The sequence below is a fragment of the Streptopelia decaocto genome (assembly GCF_964273445.1).
Source record: "Streptopelia decaocto genome assembly, chromosome: 7".
Classification (NCBI taxonomy): Eukaryota; Metazoa; Chordata; class Aves; order Columbiformes; family Columbidae; genus Streptopelia; species Streptopelia decaocto.
Genome location: NC_138661.1, coordinates 29,309,605 through 29,330,968, shown reverse-complemented (window position 1 = coordinate 29,330,968; position 21,364 = coordinate 29,309,605). Strand labels below are relative to the sequence as shown.

General features: G+C 34.9%; 1 protein-coding gene across 8 annotated transcripts in view; it reads right to left on the bottom strand.

The window, feature by feature from the left end:
- Nucleotides 1–21,364, bottom strand: part of HECTD1 (HECT domain E3 ubiquitin protein ligase 1) — a 64,835-nt gene that overhangs the window by 12,926 nt on the left and 30,545 nt on the right. For 3 of the 8 annotated variants that reach the window (XM_082059282.1, XM_082059287.1, XM_082059283.1), the window contains exons 14-29: nucleotides 21,269–21,313; nucleotides 17,979–18,242; nucleotides 17,791–17,867; nucleotides 16,344–16,478; nucleotides 15,976–16,122; nucleotides 15,503–15,597; nucleotides 14,977–15,082; nucleotides 13,866–14,000; nucleotides 13,641–13,780; nucleotides 12,740–13,063; nucleotides 12,100–12,266; nucleotides 11,743–11,919; nucleotides 7,988–8,824; nucleotides 4,589–4,810; nucleotides 2,713–2,846; nucleotides 527–683 (exon numbers count right to left, since the gene is read on the bottom strand). In XM_082059282.1, the coding sequence (XP_081915408.1) occupies nucleotides 527–683; nucleotides 2,713–2,846; nucleotides 4,589–4,810; nucleotides 7,988–8,824; nucleotides 11,743–11,919; nucleotides 12,100–12,266; nucleotides 12,740–13,063; nucleotides 13,641–13,780; nucleotides 13,866–14,000; nucleotides 14,977–15,082; nucleotides 15,503–15,597; nucleotides 15,976–16,122; nucleotides 16,344–16,478; nucleotides 17,791–17,867; nucleotides 17,979–18,242; nucleotides 21,269–21,313 (3,162 nt within the window). The remainder of the gene's footprint in view (nucleotides 1–526; nucleotides 684–2,712; nucleotides 2,847–4,588; nucleotides 4,811–7,987; nucleotides 8,825–11,742; nucleotides 11,920–12,099; nucleotides 12,267–12,739; nucleotides 13,064–13,640; nucleotides 13,781–13,865; nucleotides 14,001–14,976; nucleotides 15,083–15,502; nucleotides 15,598–15,975; nucleotides 16,123–16,343; nucleotides 16,479–17,790; nucleotides 17,868–17,978; nucleotides 18,243–21,268; nucleotides 21,314–21,364) is intronic. The other 5 variants (XM_082059284.1, XM_082059285.1, XM_082059286.1 and 2 more) reach the window with 4 other exon arrangements.

Here is a 21,364-nt window from a genome sequence, read left to right as displayed (position 1 = left end):
AGTTCATCAAAATCAACAATGGCTTGTTTCCATATAAGATAAAGCTACACATTCCTTTCTGTAATGAACGTTGACTATACTCGCCCTGATAAACAAGAATGAACTAAGGAACAAGACTGGGTGCTTTGCTAGTGGTCATACAGACTGCTCAGTTTCTGTGGTAGTTTCCCTTGCCTCCGCTTTGGACTGTTTCAACAAGCCCTCTCCAATCAAAGCTGCTCTGGGTAGCTCAGCACACAGATTATTCCTTGCAGGTTGAACCAGAGATAGCAAGAAATATATCACTAATCCCAGTTAATTCCATGAGTATGCTTATTTTACATAGCGCTTAATTTACTTTTCCCTCAATAATGCTTGGAGCTGCAGAGTTAGATGAAACTCTCATTCAAACAGAGAAAAGCCACACAGCCACAAAAGCATATTGTACTGGTTAATGGTGACAGGAACTCCAGAGCCCAATGGGCCTTGAACAGTGGGTCTCCATCTTAAAGCCAGATCAAGTATCACAAATGTCCTGTCAGCACACCTGGTGGAGGAATTTCTAGGTCAGTTGTTTGTTGAACATTAGTACGACCAGGTCTTGGGTCAAAAGCAGGAACCAGAGCAGAAAACTGCCGTTTCAATACATAATCATCATCCCATGTTCTTCGGCGGCCACCTTTGGTTTCATACTCCTCCTCTTCCTAAAAAAAAAAAAAAAAAAAAGGAGTTGCTTTTAGATTCTGCTACAAAGAATCTTTTAATAAAAAACTTAAAACTTAGGGAATAGAGCAGTCATGTAAACTAAAACTGACATAAAAAAATATCAAAATGGCACATAACAGCATTAGTTCTGTTTAACTGGTCAAGCAAGAATCAAGAGAACTATCAAAACCACAGACAGAGAAATCAGCATAAATGTGTAACCTTACAGAAGGTGTATTTACAGTTTCGGGAAAGAATTAAACTTTCCATAAAGCACCAGAACATAGGGAAATACAGAGTAGTGTAGACCAGCAAACTTAATGTACATATCTTGTGTATTCTACAAACTTTGGAGTATCAAAGATGCGAATAAAATCAATGGTGTCAAAATTAACACATTAACTTTACTGAAACCAAGAGGTATTTTTTTGAAAGCATATACTTATATTGTTATATAAAGTATACACATTTTATCCAGAGATTAAATCAAACACCCAAATACTGAAACTATTATGGTGAAGAAATCTGATTTTCAATAACCTTTAGCAAGTATTAGTTGCTTACGCCTCTTCTACAACAAGCTTTTAATCTGTTCAACTCCTCATTGACAAGAATTACACACTACAGGGTGTTTCAAAAAGATGGACCCAATTTGAAGTCACTGTATCTTTGCAACCATGAACCTCCCATGAATGAAACTCTTACCACTGGAAAGGGTGGGACACAGAGTTTCAAGTGATGAGCACCAGATGCCTCTCCCAGCACACAAACAGCCCCCAGCCTCAGTCACTGGCACGATGGCAACCCCATCAGCTACACTGCTTTGAAACTGTGTCCATCTTTTTGAAACACCCTGTGTATCAGAGGGAACACGACTGGAACCCAACCAAGTAAAGCCAAATTTTCTCTTTCAGATCCAATTCTCTGCAAAGACTAATTTAGCTATTTCTGCTTCTTCCCACGAACAACAACAGTAACATCATGTAATTTCTGAAAAGTGATCAACAATCCACAAATAAGTTTCTTGTTTGCATTGTAGATTCATTTAAGTAGCACTGATTTTTCCTTTCCCAACTTTGCATCTTTGTGCAGAAGTGAAATAATAAAATATTTAGTAATATACTTGAGTTTCTCTTAAAAACGTAATCTCAGGAGGTTAAAATGCTAAATATTTTAAGTTGTGCATATTAATTACAAGAGGAATCTTCTATCATTCCATAAAGCAATATTCACATTTATGTAATAAACATTAAATTATCATCTTATATTTTTCCTCTTGGACCTTGCAATATCCATTCTGGTCACTTCAATAGTGGTAGAAGACCAGGCATTTATCATACCACTAAAGAAAAACCAAATGAAAAGCCAGAAGTCACAGTAACGTAGGCAAGACCTATATGGACTAACCTGCTGGGTGTTGCCTCGCCTTTTCCTTTTTTTTTTTTTTTTTTTAAACATATACATATATATATATCTCAGGCTGTTTTTAAGGTATTAATTCTGACCTGTAAGGTCTCAGCGTGTGCTGGCATTCAAAACCACTTTTCTCTGGAATAAATGTTGAAGGTGGTACCATCAAATTTGTACAGAAAGGCTACTATCACCAATCTAGTGCTCATTTGAATGCATGAGAAAAACAGCTTTCTTAATACTCAAAATATATGCAAGAACGGGGAAAAGGGACAATGAACTGCCTTCATAAAGTAGTATTGAGTTTGCAGCCCCTGAAAAGTACAACACAATTTTAACTTTAGCATTTTATTTAGAGTCTCAATGGATAGGCACTCCAAACTAGTAGTCCTCAATCTAAACACATCTGTTTTAATTAACAGAAAGATTATAGCTAGGACCTGATATTGTAAAAAAAAAAACAAAACACAACAACAACAAAAAACCAAACAAAACAACCCCCCCAAAAAAAAAACAAAAAAAAAAACCCAAAAAAAAAAAAACCAAAAACACAACCTTGTGCATTTTTAATGCATCTGTTACTCAATAAAGATATAATCTATGCTAAATATACTGTACCATAACTTCCTCATATTCTTGATCTTCTTGGTTATCATCTTCATTTTCATCATCTTCTTCATCAGGTTCAGGTAGATCCTCATCATCATCTAACTCTGCCAACAGAGTACTAGCTCGGCAGCTATCAAGAAAATCTATAACACATATATATATTTATATACGGAACAGAAGGCAAGAATAACTTTTAAAGCAAAATTTGGAAAATTAAGGAACAATAGCATTGGGAACACTGAAAAAACAAATCTCACAAACAAGCAGAAGAGATAACTAAAATATTGCTTATGGCATAAAAAGATTAAAAGCTATGATAAAAGCATACACCTGACAAAAAGTTCAGGAGTCCAGTCAATAGCATAACTAAAAAAGCACTCAACATATGTATAATTAAGAGTTATCAGCAGGACAGATCAGTTTCTCATTTGCTTATATCAAACATTTTAAAATTACACTTATGTTAAATTTCAAAAGATCACAAAAAATGCTACACAAATGTATACTGACTCTATGCTTAATTAACTTAAAAAATAGGTTAGTGATGTAATTTCCACTAAGAATGTGTGCCTTAGGCCTCAAATTACAATGTAAAGGGCATATAAAATAAACATTTTAAAGTGATATTTTTAAAGATTCAATTGCTAATTAATTTCTGTAACAAGAAGCTCAAGACAAATATAAAGTTCAATTTCACCCCCTTTGGACTAAGACTTAAAAGACAACCCCCAAAACCAGAAGTTCACAGCAATCCAGGGTGGACTGGGATGAATCTTTACATTTTTCTATATGCATATAAACTATCTATACCAACCAAACACCCTTTGAATTGTTGCCAATGCACCAACAGAGACTTGAAGGTAACTCTATTTGCCCAGCTGTTTATGATATATTTTAAGACTTGTCAACCAATCAAAATACCAAATGAGACTTAAAAATTAAAAGAATAATGGAGATGGCATATGTAGGTATTTTAATTGACCACCCCCAAGCAGCTCAATTCCAATATCCATTGAAATTACCAGGTGTTTTTCAAGCAATTTCAATAGGCTATAGGAAAGATGACAAAATAGAATGCAACCTTAATCCAATCCAATTTTAAACAAATCAAGAATCTTCTATTTGTAGAACATCTCACAATCCAAAAAACTTTACATTAGGAAGTATTTTGCCATATCTAGCCCAGACTTTTCTTGACTTCATTTCATTAACTTAATTTCCCCATATTATCAACCTAGTTAACCAAATCATCTTTCACAGTATTCATATCCTGCAAATAAATTCTGTTCTAAAGTCTGTTTCTCACAGAGTGCCCACATAGGTCTGCATTTTGTTCCTTGAATCATATCATTCCATCTTCTAAGTAATTTTCATTTCTGTGTTCTTTCCAATTTGTTTTGCAATTACTATTATGGTACTGAGATACCTGGAACCTCACCTACTATTTTAAGCGTATGATGTGCCTAATGGCAGAGACTTTTCAATCACTGAGCAACATGGGGTACCTCACACTGAGCCCGTAGCATGCCTACACAACACCATGAGAAATAATATTTTTATTTTAATTACAAGTTCATATGCAAACTACATTAGATACTAAACTCATTTGATTAAGGAAAAGATTAAGTGCCTAAACAAACTATACCATAAATAATAATATGGGACAGAAAATACTGAAAATAAAGATTTGAAAACATAAGGAAATAATGCTACATTAACATTATTTTACTTACTGCCTTACAGAACTAGTAATATACAAACAGCTCTATTTTCAAATACTTTTCAGTAAATAAACTACTACATGAGCAAATCATAACAATGGGAGAAAAGGGGAAAAAATCATTAATGGGAAGTCTGCTTATGTTCATTTAAAAATGAAACTTACCATATAAAGAATATTCTGCCTCCTGACCTGTATCGCTCTCACTAGATGTTGATGTTAGGCTAGTAGTTAGAGTATTACTAAGCGACTGACCAACAGATAAAACTGTAGTTGCTGTAGCTACATTGCTGCTGCTAGTAACACTGGATGTAGACATGGTCACTGTTGATGTGGTACCAGTTGTAGTCAGATTAGGGAAACTTTGGGCACCCATAAGAGGAGAAGCTATAGATAAAGATATGGTAAGATAAAATAAATAATTTGATGACTTGAAGAGCACAATTTACATGCATGAGTCCTGTGTTGAAAAATATATTTGGGGTTGAAAAATTATCAGATGGCTTATTTTACAATAAAGAATAACAGACTAGAGGGGAAAGGTTTCCCAATGCAAACGTGCACCCTACAACGCAAACGCCCACTTCTGAGCATATTCCCTCACATACATTTAAAACAAATAATTTTATTAAATAAATCCCCAAATCCCATTGTACATCTGAAATAATTTCATTTTCAACATATGAGAAGTATTTCAGAAATCTGTTATTCCAATATTGTGTCTGTCTTTAAGCCTAAAATTTAATTGAACCTCTAAAGTGCAACATAATTAAAATCATACAGGGAAAACAGTTTAACTATATATAAATTAATTGAGAACAGAACATAACAAGTGTGGAACTTGTGATTTTTTAGGCATTTTTCTAAAGTTCTTAAAGCAGCTCTGACTTATCTTTCACATAACTATTAGCACATATGTTAATGATGGGCAACAAGCCTGAGTTGGCAGTTCTGCAAAACATGTGACTTATTATCTTTCTTATGTTGACTTATATTAATAATTTTCAGAATAAGCAACAATTAAAAATTTACCTTTACTGCACATTCAACTAAAACACAGTAAAATACATTTTAGTTAACTGAAACAGGACTAAATCCACTGTAAGCTCAATTGAAATAATTTCAGGTACACAACTGAGTACATGTTATAGTAACTACACATTTGCATATCAATCTTCAGAACATTTTCTCACATGCTTATCTTCAAACACAGGAGGTTAACCACATTTGCATGTGCAAATTTGAGGGGCCATCTTTACTTAAATTTAAACCTTATGTTTTTCAATCTACCTTTTCTAAAATCTATTGAATGCAAGTTTTACAGTTTTAAAGTAAACATTTTTGTTACTGCAGCTTCTGTAAACTGAGGCACTGCTATCTTAGAAGAAAATTAGTTTCAGTTCTGAATTTCAGACTATTATTATTGAGGTTTGCAAAGGTTACTACCCCTGAAGAAGAATACAACTCAACTGGGATTCTTCTCCTAAGTGCATTTGGTAGCTTTTTGAAAAAAATAAATTTTACTGTTTCTATTTTTGTTGTCTGTTAGATACTTTGTGGTTTTTTTTCCCCTTAGGAATGTAAGTAACAGCTTGTAAAGAGAAACACAAACAAACAACCAAACAGCAAAGTTGACCGAAGCAGCCATAGTGTTTGAGATTACTTCTATGTGTGAGGAAGGAGAGAGTGAAGTTTAAACTTAAAGCTGTCAATAAGCCTATGCTCTAGGAAAGCATGGACATTTTCCAATTCAAAGGGTTTTTCTTTCGTTGTTTAAGAACTTGAAGATAAATCGTTCAATACTAACATCTTCCACTCCCTTCTAATTAATGACAATCAACTCTTTGCTGTTACAATAAACAGAAAAAGCCATTAAGTGCCAGCATTTCATTTGCTCTGAACTCTAAACCAAATTGAATTTGGCCTCCCCAGACATCACTTCACTCCTGGCAAATACTGATGTTTTTAAATGCAACCACCACAGCAAGCTCAGGAAGACTTACATCACTAATCATGATTTCAGAGTTGATAATTTCAGACTTTTTTTTTTTTGTTGTTGGTTCATTGTTTTTTGCTTGTTCTCAAACTTGGACAGGCCAAACAAAAAATAAATTTTAAAAAAATCTAAGCTTTTTACAATGCTCTAATATAACTTCGGTGAGCCTGCTCAAATTTAGTCTCTGATCTCTTTTTGCCTCACAAGCTCTCATTTACAGTTTCTATTTGTATAAAACAAAATAACTCCTACATGAGGGATAATTCTAAAGTAGGAATCAAATTTTTAGTGTGCCATTTTCTTATTTCCAATTTTAGCACTGTATGATATCAAACAGTCATGAAAACTGTTAAATGTGCTGTTGAAGTATCTTTACTGCGTTTTTCAAAGGTGCTCTCTCTCTCTGCACCAGCACAAATCTACTTCAGAACCAGAGGCACTGACTCTATGCCTAAAATGAGATCAATTACCAGAAATCTTCCTTTGAGTATCTTACTTACATTTTTAATGCAGGCTGAAAACAGTCCCCTACCATCCCCCCAGAATCACAAGATAAATGTAAGAACACATAAAAAAAAAATCTCCGCAAGAAAATACTCATTGTTAAAAAAAATAAAAATTACAAAAGCAAACACCATATTTTTAAATAAGAAAGTATACAAGTTCTAGAAAAGAATGAAAGCTGAACAAGAAACTATGTGTTTCTTTCTGGCTTGAGTAATTTTACTTTTCCTTACTTGCCTATCTCATGAAATGCAGCTCTCCAGTTAAAATGTTACCACCATCGCGGAACAAAATGCCTAAAAAGGCTGGTTGAGTAACAATTCTAATGGACCATGCTGAAAATTCGGAAGAGCTAGCTCACAACAAGCAGCTTTACAATTTACCTGCTAATACCTTGGTCTTACACATAATCTGAGAAAATGCAAATGTAAAAGCATGCACAGCCCACTTAAATCATAGTTAACTATAAACTTCCTGACACTTAATATGTCTGAGCAGTTTGCCAAATGTAAGCCTTAATGAAAACATACACAGTATTAGAGTACATTAAGTTATTCAGCCTGACAGAATGCAGGAATCTACTGAAATTCCATCACGCTACAGTCTACTTCTTTCTTTCTACTGTGTTCTCAGTTCTTAAGGTCGGACACTTCACAATATGCACAAACTGCCTTTCCCAAGGAAAATGGAAAAGTAACAGAAATCGGCAGATACAAGGTGAGTATGCAAAATCTACACAGATCAGAAAGTAAGAGTATCCCAACATTACCTACTGTTGCTAGCCTTCCAGCTTTGTAATCTAAACCATCTTCCTAAACATGTAATAGAAAATAATTTGAATTTGGTGTCTATTTGATGGGTGCCACAGTGTAACCTGACATCACAGGGCAATATAACACTTTCCAGGTGACCTGAACTCTGTGAGCTCTTCACGAGTCTACAGGTACACACAAGGTCAAGGCTGCTCTGAGTTCGTTTATCAGGCCAACAGAATCCAAACTTCTTTAAGTCTAATGAAAGCCAAAGAAACAACAAAAGCTTTAACTAAGATATAGCTTACTTACTTGCAGTACTCATGACATTTCTTCCCAAAGTATTAGTATTGTTATCACTGCTACTTCGGCTTAAATTCATGTTGTTTGTGGCATTGGTACGTGCTATGTTTGCCACTCTTCGTACAAAGGACTCCAGGCTGGAAGTTTCTCGAGATGATAAGTTCGGAACACTTGCACTGGAGCTCATCGGTGCCCCGGCAGCCAGCAAAGAACTGACTGAGAGTCTGTTACTTGCTGAAGAGCTCAGAGGTCGTTGGGAAGCCGCTTCTTTATTAGTCAGTTCAGAGACTGAACTCACATCAGGAGAGCTTACGCTAACAATTCCCATAGATATAGCACTGGACTCCCCAGGAGTACGTATTGAGTTATCAGGACCTAACTTCCTCTCTGCATTTTCGTTTCCCATGTCCGCTGTTAAGGTGCTGGTGCTCGCACTGGAAGATGACCCTACGTCAGCCTGAGGCACGCTATCAGCAGAAGACAGAACAACAATAGGTTCATGGACGTCAGTGCCTGAAACTATATTTTGCTCCATTACACTTTCTGATCTCCGCTCCATTTTGGTCGAACCCAAGCTGATGTCGCTGCTACTGGCCACGCTACACACAGAACTGCTGCTTCCTTTTCTACTTGAGGAGCCTGCAGCAGCAGTCGTCTTGTCTGGACAGTTGTTTTTCACCAAGCTGCTCCATGACTGCGTTGTGCCTGAAACAGTGGATGAAACAGGTTTGGGTGATGCCGCTGAATCAGGGTCGTACCCTGGTGCAAGCTTGAGGTCAAACTTTCCTTCTGCGCCCATACGGTAAGAGTTAGAGCCACCAGCATCCCAGGTGACATCAATCCAGCCTGGAAAGGGACAGGAGTTTGTGAGATCCAGCAGAAAGCAGACAGGAGCGTGTCAGACAGTAGCTCCACAATGTGGGATCAGCTTCTGATAAGGGCTGCATGTCTGAATTATTTAAATCACTAAATAACCCTTAATGCCAACTAAAAAGGAAGCATTAAAGTCTAAATGATTTGGTATTTTAAAATATTGTTAACATCGAGGCAGCAAGCATGATCAGCCTCTATCTTCAGGGTCCCAGAATCCAGCCAAAAGTAAAGTTTCCTTCAGGAAGGAAACAGTGTAATCTGACATCACAGGGCAATATAACACCTTCCAGGTGACCTGAACTCTGTGAAGGAAACTGGCCTAATAGGACACCTCAAACTTTTATTCATAGATGCTCTAATAACAGAAATGTATATTACAACATATCATAACTTTACTAATATGTGTCAAGAAACAATTATTGTGAGGACATTCTATAATGTTTTTCTTTGTTGGATGCCTATAGATAAGCATATTTACTTGACAGAAGGCATTTTATGAAGCTGATGAGTTCAGTATTTCTTATTCTTGCCCTATAAAGTGGAAGAATTAATTTACTGATACTCAACGTTTTAGTTCAATAATTTTCACAGACTCAACGTTTCCTATTCATAGGAAACGTCTTATGGCAGGCAGGTAAGTACTACTTCAAGAAAGATTTCAGGGTTGCAAAAAGAATACGTTTCATACAGCGAAACTTTATACTGGGACCAAAACAGCACTCAGAGATGCTACTCTTCAATCGCTTTATTAAATTATTATTTAGAGTACCAGGATTTTTTTAACAGTTAAATGTTATAAATCTGCAATAATGAGGGTAACATGCAAAATTTAGCTAACTAGGACAGAAATTGGGGCAAACCAATCTATTTTAACCTGTCTGAGTATGTACTGCAATCTGAGAGTCACCTAAAAAAGTTCCTTCTAGTATTTCTTATTATATGTTAACTGTAACAAAACTTGGGTGTCATTATTTTGATTGATACACATTTTCTTTAAAAAATAAAATGCCTAAAGCTCAGTCATCTTCCATAACCTCAGACAGAAATTTAAACAAGATGTCAGGTCCAGATGTACACAAATTTTTCTTTAATAAAACAGAAGAGAGTTAATTTGAAGTAAAATATTCTTTTTAGTACTGTGAGGTGCACTTTTACCTTATAACTATCCAAAAGTCATCACTTCTAGATCAAAACAGAAGACTACGGGCAATTTTCTATTTAGAAAGAGCACGCTGGAGGAAAAGTATTTAAAAATAAATTAAGTTTTCAGATAGGATAAGTAGACATCTCATCCCCACATGAGCAGGTTTAGATCACGTTATTCTTGTCTGATTTTTTTGTGTCTTCATGAGCTACTATATATCTGAGTAGCTTTATGTCACTAAACCTTTGAAGGGTAAAATTGTCAATGGAGTCTGATTTTTTTTTCCTTTCTACCATGTATTTGCCTTTCTTACCAAACAGAAAAAAAAAGTTCCATACTCTAGTTAAACAGTATTATTTTTCCCCTTTACGAATATCTGAACAGTGTACTTTGTAAAAGCATACTAAATAACTGTTCTTGGTTTGTATTGCTCCTTTTCCTAAAGCATTAATTACAAACAGCTTTAAATCTGCACAATTTTTTAATACATATTATGTACTTGAAGTCTTAGTGTTTCATCATTATAGCCCTAAACCAACACCTTGACTCTGTGTAAGCACTGCTTAGCAATAAGGAAAACATCCCTGTATTATGAACATTGTTTCCAGCACAAATCCAAATCACAGCTACTAAGAAGAACAGTAATGCTATCCCAGCCAAAACCAGCACAAACAACAAAAAAGGCAATGGGATACTGTTTTCAAAATTCTGTTTGAAAGAAAACTACAGCAGGAACAAGAGTCTTCTGATACATGTTTCACATTGTGGCATCACCATCTGATAAATGAACCTCAATTTCACCTATGCTTAGCAGGAAAGTTGTACTGGAATAGGTATGAAACCACTGATTTAGTAGAATACTACTCACCAATAATACCTAAAATCTTCAAAGTGAGAAGAAGGTAGCTATGGTACTGTTGCATCTGATAAGAACAACATAGAGATGACAGAAGAATCCCCTACAAGCTGTACTGAATTGCTTAATAGAAATTCAAAGTTTCAAAACATTTTAAGACATTGTACTTTGGACATTTCTCCATGTTTGAGAGCTGACAACTCAACAAACTAGAAGAAATTTTAAAACCTGGCAAAGAAGGAGCCTATGAGTGGCTGAAGATGCTTCAGAAACAAGGCAAGTCTTACCCCACAATAGGGGGAGAGGGAGAAAAAGGTGGAAAGCATGTTCAGCTGACAAGATCATCACCTCTTCTGGAGCCTCCTCAATATCTTAGCTTCCTGAACACTGACTTCCCCTGGCTGTTGCAGGTTTTTATTCTGCTCCGTAAGTTAAGTTTTGTGCTTTTAATTAAAAAATATAACAACTTGATCCCAATGAAGCTAGCGAGGTAGGAAAGGTACAGGATACAACAAAGTCAAGAAAAATATTGCAAATGCTAAGTTAGAAGAAATGAAGGAGGTAATTACAGATTCAGCAGGCCCAAAGCTTATCTAATCAGTTTGCATCCATCACCTTCCTATACTTTTTCTTCTTTGTAACAGATGTCAAAATAACAATTTAGTATTTTAATTAAGCAAAGCTCCACAAAAGTTTCATTTACAGCAAGAATTTATTTTCATGCATTAAAGTGGAATTTCACAGCTGCAGTATTTGCGTTCCTTCTCCCCAAAAGATTTAAAATTTTATCAACTTCTTCAAGACACTACAAAGAAAATATTTTAATGCTGCCCATTCCATATGAGCTGATCATGCTACAAACATTTACAAATTCATGCAATTTGTGCTCACCGTTATGCAATTCTCCTGTAACAGTGCCTTCACCCTGTGGGCTTCCATCCTGATCTCTCCATTTCCAATCAATTCCTCTGATTACACGAGCTCCTGGAACCATGTATTTCAACACCTGAGAACGGACCAGGCGTCGCTGCCTTCGCAAATTTGCTTCAGCTTCTTTAGCAGCTTTCCCTACAAGAAATGTAAATTGAAATGAAAAGACTTACAAGTATTGAATGAGGAATAATTTTGAGCTTAAGTTTCTAAGCAAGTTCCACTGCAAAAAATTAACCTTTTTCACACTGATTTTTATATTGTATGTTTATCAGTATTGTAGGAGAACAAATAGGATGTACACATTCTTTTTCTTACCCAGCTGATCTTCACATACTCCATTCACAGTGCCATAAAGTTCAAACCCAGACAGGGAGAGGTAGTGTGTTTGCCCACTGGCATTCTTTCCCATCTGTTTTATTCTAACATGTCTCCAGCCTTGTTTCTCATCTTTTGGAGGATCTAAAGGCCATGTTGCTGTAGACCTTTAAATTTATGAGAAAGGGGGCATGGGTGAGGGACAAAAAAAAAAAACAAAACCATAATGCTGATTATGTATGGATAAAATCAGAAAACTGCCAAGAATACAAGACACATAAAATATGTATGGATAAAATCAGAAAACTGCCAAGAATACAAGACACATAAAACCTATAAACACTATGGACATACTCTGGATGAGTGCTAATGTTACCATCTTCTCAAAAACAACAACAAAAACCACCACCAAAACTAGAATTTATAATGATGGCAAAGCACAAATGCTATTATGTGAGCCATACAGAGAACTTATGAATCACTTATTTTCCAGCCCATCCATGATAATTCAGATCACCTACCATTTATTTCTTTATATAGTCACATTATTACACCTCTAGTCCACATTAAATTAGTCTACAGTCAAGTATGGTTTTAATTGAGCTGATTTTATAAAAAGTGAAATAATGCACGGACATACCCTGGTTCGTTGAGACTACAGTCATCAACATGAGTATACAAAGTAGTCCAGTTCTGTCCATCCTTAGACACCTGGAAAACCCAATTTCTGAGAGCAGATCGTCCATAACCTCGAGCATGGCGTAATGTGTAAGCTGATGGTATAACCCAAAGGCCAAGATCTATGGCAAACCAAGCATTCTTATCATCGTTAGTATGACAATTGAGAGCTGAACTGTCACGGCTTAGGATGTCTTCTAAACGGCCATAAGGCAGATTTCTTCCTTCTGAGGATGTGACCACTACTAAACCATAGGCTGCTGGATTTACCCATTCATATGCAGTTCTATAGTAAAAAGAGAAATACACTGTTCAATTATTTCTTACAGTAAAAATCCCAGGTATTAATAATACTAACATTTGACATTCACTGTAAATTGCATATTACAGATGAGTTTATTACAAACAAAAAAAATTAATTTTAGATACTTAGGTAACTTTAGAGGTGTTCCAAACACCATTTTACTACAGTGGTTTAAAAAAAATAAAAGCACACACATACAAAAAAAAACAAAAAACAAAAAAAATAAAACCAAACCCAAAACAAAAACCAAACACACCACCAAAAATCCCCACCACACTGCCACCAAACAAAATCATGGCAAACAAAAACAAAGACACAAACCTTCCCACCCCTTCATTTCTTAGGTAAGCATACAAATTCTCAACACAGCTTCAGAGATTCATAATTTTCTATTATTTAAGTAGAGCAAAAAGAAATTTAATTCCAATGATCAACAGTAAAAGCAAAGATATCTCCCGAAGATACCTAATTTCAGTACGAATTGTCTCTCCCCATCCTGCCCCATGGATCACAGTTTATCACATCCGACTTAAAAAGATTTAGCTTGGAAGAAACTCACTTTGCATTTGTCCCAATCCAGTAAATAATTCCATTTTCATCAAAATCATGTTGATGCCTAAACACAAATGTTTGGCCTTCACGTAGTTTTCGTACAAAAACAAATGAAGCCCTATCAAAGTCGTACCATTGCTTTGCTACCTACATATGAACGAGAAGAAATCAAATATTAGAGATGCAGAATGCAACTGTTCCTTGTGAACTCTGTGTGTGGTATGTTGCTCACCATTTTCAGGAGATACTGTTCTAGAGATTCAACAGTTGCCAAAGGCTCCATCTTCAGCATTCTACCTGTCCGATCTATTAAAGAAGTCTCCCCTGAGGCACGTTCCAAACGAAATCTCAAGCGCCTTGTTAATATCTGAAAGAGTAGCCAAATATTAACATAAGCTTTTCTATTGAGGTTTTATCATTTTAAGAAAAGTAAAATATTTCACAACAACAGTTTTAGAGGTGTATCAAGTATTTTTGTTGTGCAGCTTAAGCAAACTATTAATATATTCTCATTAAATGCTTTAAAAAGTAATTCCCTAGAACTGCACTTCTTTCAATTAATCAAACAATTCTTTAATATGACAGTCTATAAGTCAATTAACACAAGCCAGTATTTTCTCACTTTTCATGTATTTTCATAGCTTTTATTTCTAAATCCTGTAGACTAGCAAATACGATAACATAAAAACGGATAATGCTTTTTCAAAATACTCAATAGCAGCAGTGTTTTTGCAACTCTCTGCAACTATTTTCTAATCATTTAACATTGAAACAGAAATATTCACACTTCACTGTCATCTTGCAAAATCCTGAAGTGTGCTTTCAGACAGAAAAAAAGAAGACTCCGCAGAAACTGGACAAAACCAAATACTTTAGCCTTCCTTTATAAGAACCTGCTGATCCTGCAGGTGTCTTGTATTACCAAATGAGCACACAGGCCTAGAATGGACCCTTTTAACTATCACAGCCCATCACCAGTCATCACTAATAAGCATGTCTCATAATTGTCTTCTACAAACTGCTGGTCCAAACAGTAAGGATATTTACTAGGGGGCATATTCCCATACAAAGAGAACAATACAGTAATATGAAAGAACAAACATTATCTCTGCCATCAAAACTTATTTTCACTTCACAGTGTAAAAGTGACAGTAGAGGAACACCGAAACATTTAGGTTAAGTGTTAGAGGAAATAAATGCAAAAAAGGTTGTTGTTATTTGCCTAATTTCATGTGCTTTTGCAAGAATATGCTTCATACAGACTTAATGAGTGTAACTTGTACTGAAATTTGCATATAACATTCAGTCGTGTGTATGATAAATTGTTATCCCAGTACATTTACCTGAAGATTATACGTAGATCCTGGTGTATCATACAAGTGGAGAGGTAGACGTTCGATAGATTCTAACACTGCTATTAACTTCCGAATTAATGCAACTGCAGGACGACTGTGAAAGTGAACAGTTACAGTGTTACCACACAATAGAGAAAAAAAATTCTACAGTATCTCAGAGAATAGTACCCAGCTGTAGCAAATATCTGGCACTCTACTTCTACTGATCTTCTACTGATCATCTGTTCTAGCCATAAGGTTACAGCAGAGTAAGAAAAATATTAATCTGCACAGTGATGAACAAAAGTCACCTCTATATTTGTCAACAGATGTATATTTAGTAGAGTTGACTCTAAGAGATAAAAGTAATCCAGTAAAATTTTCAATTCAATAGTACATGCTGTCTTTTAAGACCAATTTTCTATTTCAGAAAAAGATCAATTGAAATTGAAAGAGCAGTTCCTTTGCCTTTAAATTATTTCAAACATACTATACTGCTTCACAGACGAAAAGGGGTTTTTGGTTTTGTTTTTACCTTTCATCATCTTCATTTTCACTGAATGCTGTTTTGAAAACATTAATTCGCTCTACCAGTTGACTACAGTCTTGTTTCACATCTAAATCGACATTCTAAGAGGCAAAAAGAAAAAGTACATGTTACTTCTAATACAAAGCAATATATTCATTCTTCATACTGGCAAAGACATCTGTTCAGTCAGTCTCACTGAATTCCCCATTTAAAATCTGTACATGAAAATCTAAATGATATCAGCCACTAGAACTGACCAGTGTTGATTTAAAGATTTTTTGATGGTTTATTCAAAATAAAGCCATCTGTTGTGACAGCACATATTCAACAAGTAAGCCACAAACTGGAGCGAGTCTGCCTCATTTTCATCAAGACAGAAAAAGCCACATTTGGAACAGATTTTTAAAATAAGGGTCGTGTCTACTTTTTTTTTTTCTTCAGGAAGTTTTTCTTCAGAGACTTATGTTCTATAAACTCACATTATTTAGAACTGTAAGCAACGATTGAACTAAGCCACTACTGCACATTTCATATGGAGAAATAGTATTCTCATCCTTCAATAGTACAATTAAGTTTTCCAGAGCAGTCTTCATCAAATCTCTCCAAGTATTTTCTCCCTCAATACACTGGAAGACAAAAAGACAATTATGGTGAGACAAGATAACAGTTTTCACGCTTGCTTCATTTTAAAAATGTCCCACTAAGAAAGAATCATAGGCATTAAAAAAACTTCACATTTCAGAGAGACATACTGCAAATTTCCTTCACATCACAATAGACTAGTCTCAACATTATTATGAGATTTCCACTGACATCACACATTATAAACTAAAGGAAGCACACTTACCTGTCTGTTTGTATGAAGTTCCCATGCAGACTCCAACTGTGTTGCGATGTTCCTCAGTGTTACAACGACTCCCCGAGGCATGCTTTCAACAGCTTTAAAATGATCATCATATAAATCTCTCGCCATAGTGCGCACCTACAAATGAGTTTTGACAATCAGAAGTCATACCTTGCTGTAATGAGACTATTATTATTCTCCAAGATACTAGAAATTTGGTCATCTTTTTTAAAGACGACCATGATAGATGCAAAATAATAGGGAAGAACCAAAGTCTGTCATACATCACGAAACACAAAGGCTGTGAAATGATAAAAGTACAGAAGAAATAAATGGAAATACACATAATCTTATCAAACTTACAGAAACTAAGCTTACCATCATATATTAAATTACAGCACAACTGTAGGAGAACAGACAGGACTCTCAACCTGTAAATCTGTTTCTTTAGAACTGTATCATAGATCTGGTGATCTTTTTAGAGGTAAGATTAACGGGGTTTCACATGGTTCCTGAATGCTCTATTCACATTCCTTAAACCAATTCACACAAAAAGTCCTTATGTGACCTTCTATTAAGAATTAGTATTTCTACAAAGTATGGATGACCCAAGATACAGATTTGATAAAATAAGTAAACAACATTGTGCTTATAAGAATTTTCCCCAAAAATCTTTCCTTTTCATTATCATCACATGTCCCACAATAATACATTTTGCATGCTTTGGAGCTACACAATGCAATCCCAGGTATGAAAGAACACTGCCTTCCTTTCGTCATTCCACCTATCCTCACTCACATTTTAATTTTCAATTTAGTGTCATTTCCTCAGATGTAAGTGTCCTTACACGCAGCAGTTTTTTGGTACAGAACATATCAGCTGCACCATTAGAAACTGCAAGAGAGGTCAAGACTGAAGATTAGCTTGAGCCCTTGGCACCAGCTGGCCACAGAACGTACTGTTACTAAAATGAAGGTGTTTACACATTTTGCTTCACTACCACAACTTAGAACACAGCCTGTTCACTTCCATCCCCCCATCTGTCATAATATCCAGTCTAATATTAGTATCTGAATGTACCGTGCAGAACATATGCCCCTCTGATACAAATACAGTAGTGATCACCATGTCCTTTCTTTTTGCTTTAAAAAACAACAGAAAAACCTATAGAATTTTACAAATAAAGGTCAGGAGGATAGGATTGCCTTACATTTTTAATAGAAAATTTGTTTTCCTCTAGAACAGCACAAAGTTTACTAAGATGGTAAGATAAAAGCACCTGTAGAAGTGCTTTTGAGTAAAGTTTTCCCCTTCAGTCTTAGCATAAAATTGTGTCTAGCTGAAATCAGAGAAGATTTTAATCCTCTAAAAGGAAACTACAACTCCATCAGAATTTTATAAAACAAACTCAATTAGATTTTAAGGATAAAATCCACAGATTCTCACCAACCTTCTGCTTTGTCTTCTCCAGTTTAGATTTCAGCTTTCTTCCCCTTTTGCCTGTCCAGCCAGTTACAAATTCCGACCCTGCAACAGATGTTTAGAAAAGCCACAGTTTCTCACAGGTGTAAAACACACACAAAAATTACCTCATATACACTTGCTCCTACTTGACATAACACATACCTACATACTTACCTAAAGAGGTTTCAGCTGTAAACGAATGCTTTGTTCCTCTGTTAGATTCGAATACAAAGCCTGGCAGATCTTCTTTCAGTATCGTTGCCTGCTGACCATCAGAATTGTGAATAGCAATTTCTCCTTCTTTTAAACAGGTGAGTGACCAGTTTCCCACAGTCAGTTTAGTTGGCCCTGGTGCTGATAAAATTGGCTGGCTCGTAGTAGATGGTTTAACTTGACTTCGAGCTCTTTGCAGCTTCTCAAGGAACTCACTCCTACTTTCTATTTAAAAAGAAAAAAAACAAATTTTTTGCTTCCAACGATTGATTCTTTCATCGTATATCTCAAATAGTTTTATTTTATTTGCAAGAGTAAAACAACTGAGTACATTCAATGCAAAATTAAGCTTGAAATTAAGGGTCTCAAAGTGTTCTAAATTTCTTCCCACTATATTTCTGTACTTCAACAGTGGCTTATTCCACAATCACATCAAATTGGACAATGCAGTTCTTTCTGAATGGAGCTACTGACGGATGTATTAATTCATTTTTACAATTATAGTAGGAAGATCGAAGAAATTAATGATAAACTTGTAGTGTTGCAAAATAATTTATTTCATGGCCAGCATAAACTATTCTCAAAAGTGAGTTTTCAGAAATAGGAAATTAATCTTCCAACAGGAAAACAGCAATCAACTACACAGCTTAAAGAAAGTGTGGAAAAGATCTAGAAGCTAAATAAGAACCAGAAAAAAAAAAATCAGAATCTGAAAATAAACATGTGCTAAAAGGAAATTTGAGCTGAGATGGTTCTTTGCTCAGATTAGGTGACACAAGCGCACTGAGAAATAATTTATAAGCTATACTAAAACTTTTATTCATCTCTTCTGTAGAAACATCTACATTCACCTCGAGAAAGTAAAAAAAACAATTGCAATTATTAATACAGTGGCATGCTAATTCAAGTTATAATGCAGATGCCCCTACTCCTTTTTTAATAATTACAAGAAATTTAAGGACCTCTGTATCTCCAAGAAAAACATGACAAAATAAATTAAAAAAACAAACTAAGGGCACCACATGAGCCTTGATTAAAAGCTAATATTTACATGGAGATATTTAACAGATGACAAAGAGGATCACATCATACTTTTAGGATATGTAGGTAATCTAGCCTGAAATTATTCTAAACAACTATCCCAGTTTTAATTAAATTACATTTTGATATAGTAGTAATTAAAAAGCTGCACAATACATTTGAAATTATAATTAGAATAATTCCAGAGAATTTGATGAATTTATAACTTAAAAAATGAAAAGTCCATCTAAAATAAAAATGCAATAACCTCATTAATGTAAAGATTACATCTCAATTTCAGAGTTAACAAGTATTCTCATCTTTCACCACACTGATTTAATAAAATATAACTTTTGTAAAATTGCTGCTTTCCTTTTGCTGCAAAATTAATTTGCCATTTTTATTGTTGTATAATATAAAAATAAATCATCTATATGCAAAAATAAATATGCACTCTTTAGGTATAGCATTCTTTATTGCTTAAAGTTCATAGCATCCAGAGAGGAGGTTTATAAAAAATAATTTTGAAATTTCATATGCAAAATTAACATTCTGTTAGCAAAACCTTTGCAACTTTTCATAATTCCATTTTAACAAATTTATTATATAGCATGTCGCACTGAAAGTGCGATGATTGTAAATGGCTGGGAATAATTTTGGGTTCCCTTAGACACAATTTTGAGACCCACTTAAAGCTTCAGAATTACCATTAAGTTTCAATTTTTGCATTGAACTTTTATTTTTTTCTAAAAATTCAAACAAAACAAGTATTAAGCTCGTGGAGAGGGGTGAGTACAGACCTTCCAAAATGTTCATAGTACATATATTTCCCCCTCCCGGTCCAGCTTTCATCATGCAATACGCACTAACAAATTTCATTAAAATCAACCCTCTATATTCTTGCCAGTCATGAAGTTACTAAAAATTACACCATGAGAGTAACGATTTCAGACAGCAGAACATATAGTATAGTTCAGGACTCAAGGATACTATTCTGAGGCTATACTGTACTGCAGTAATTTTAGTTAAACTTAAAAAATACTAGTTTTTTACCTCTTATATAAAAGAGGTTGTTGTACACACTTAGAGCTAATGGTTAAAGTTCAGGAAAATTACAGTGCAAAGTCAGCATTCTTAGTAGATTTCTATATGACAAGAACTTGCAAGAAGTCTCATTTAACCCTAGTTTAGCTCCTTCCCTTCCCTTCCCTTCCATAACATCCATGCTAGGTATCCTGTTCAAAAACTTGGGATATATTAATTTTTTTTTTTTTTTAAAAGAGTCCATCTAACTACTTTTGGTTTAATTTCTCTTCACTCCAAATACATCTGAGCTATCCCCATTTCACTCATCTTGTACAGAAATAAAGTCTTATCCCCATGCCCACATCATTTGGAAGAAAGAAAGGAGAATAGGCATCCAGAAGCTCTGAGGATTTAAGAAATTAACATTACAGATCTTCTTAAAATTACATTGTATGATAAACTAGTATCTCAACACTGAAATTGTTTACCTTTAGAGGTATTAGCCTTGTCAAAAAGAATGCAAGGACACATTTTCTGACCAACTAAAACAAAATCTAGAAGTGGTTTCCAGCTGTTATAATCTAGAAACACACTATATTGCATTTTGTCTTCAAGCCCCCAAACTGATGGATAAAGTCATTAGCACTTCATTTCTATCCTGAATCATAATATGTTCTGTTATTTTACTCAATGTCTGGTTGAAAACAGTAATATTGCAAAGCATTTTATGTCTGCTGGTTCATAAATGCATGAACTGTTGCAAAAAAGATGAAACAATAAATGAGGGTTGTTTCTGCATCCAGAACAAATTGTGTATTCTGTACAGAAAATTAAAACCACCTGTGCATTGCCAGTGCATAAGGTCTGTTCCCTTATCCTCTCTCCAACAAAGAATTAAGACACTGTAATTTGTTTCCCAATCTCAATGAGAAACTTTCCATTACTTTGTCTTCAAACACATGCAATTCCATTCTGCTAGCTAGAAGCAAACAACAAATCGCCATTTCAACCTGCTTTTCCTGGGACGGCCACTACAAAGTGCTTTTAATGACTGGGGTGAAAAAAATTAAGTATGCATGGAGAAGAATCAAAACAAACCAAAGTTAATACACTTTTACTGGCAAGATGTTTACTTAACACAATTAACCAAGGAAGTAAAGTTATGGTCACATGCTATCTGATAAAAAGCATCACAATTAACTGACCACCTTCCACTTGTTTACATCCTTTACTATTTAGTAAGCCAATTCCTGCAAAACAAAATAGCTCCAATCAAATTATATAAACAAATATAACAGTCT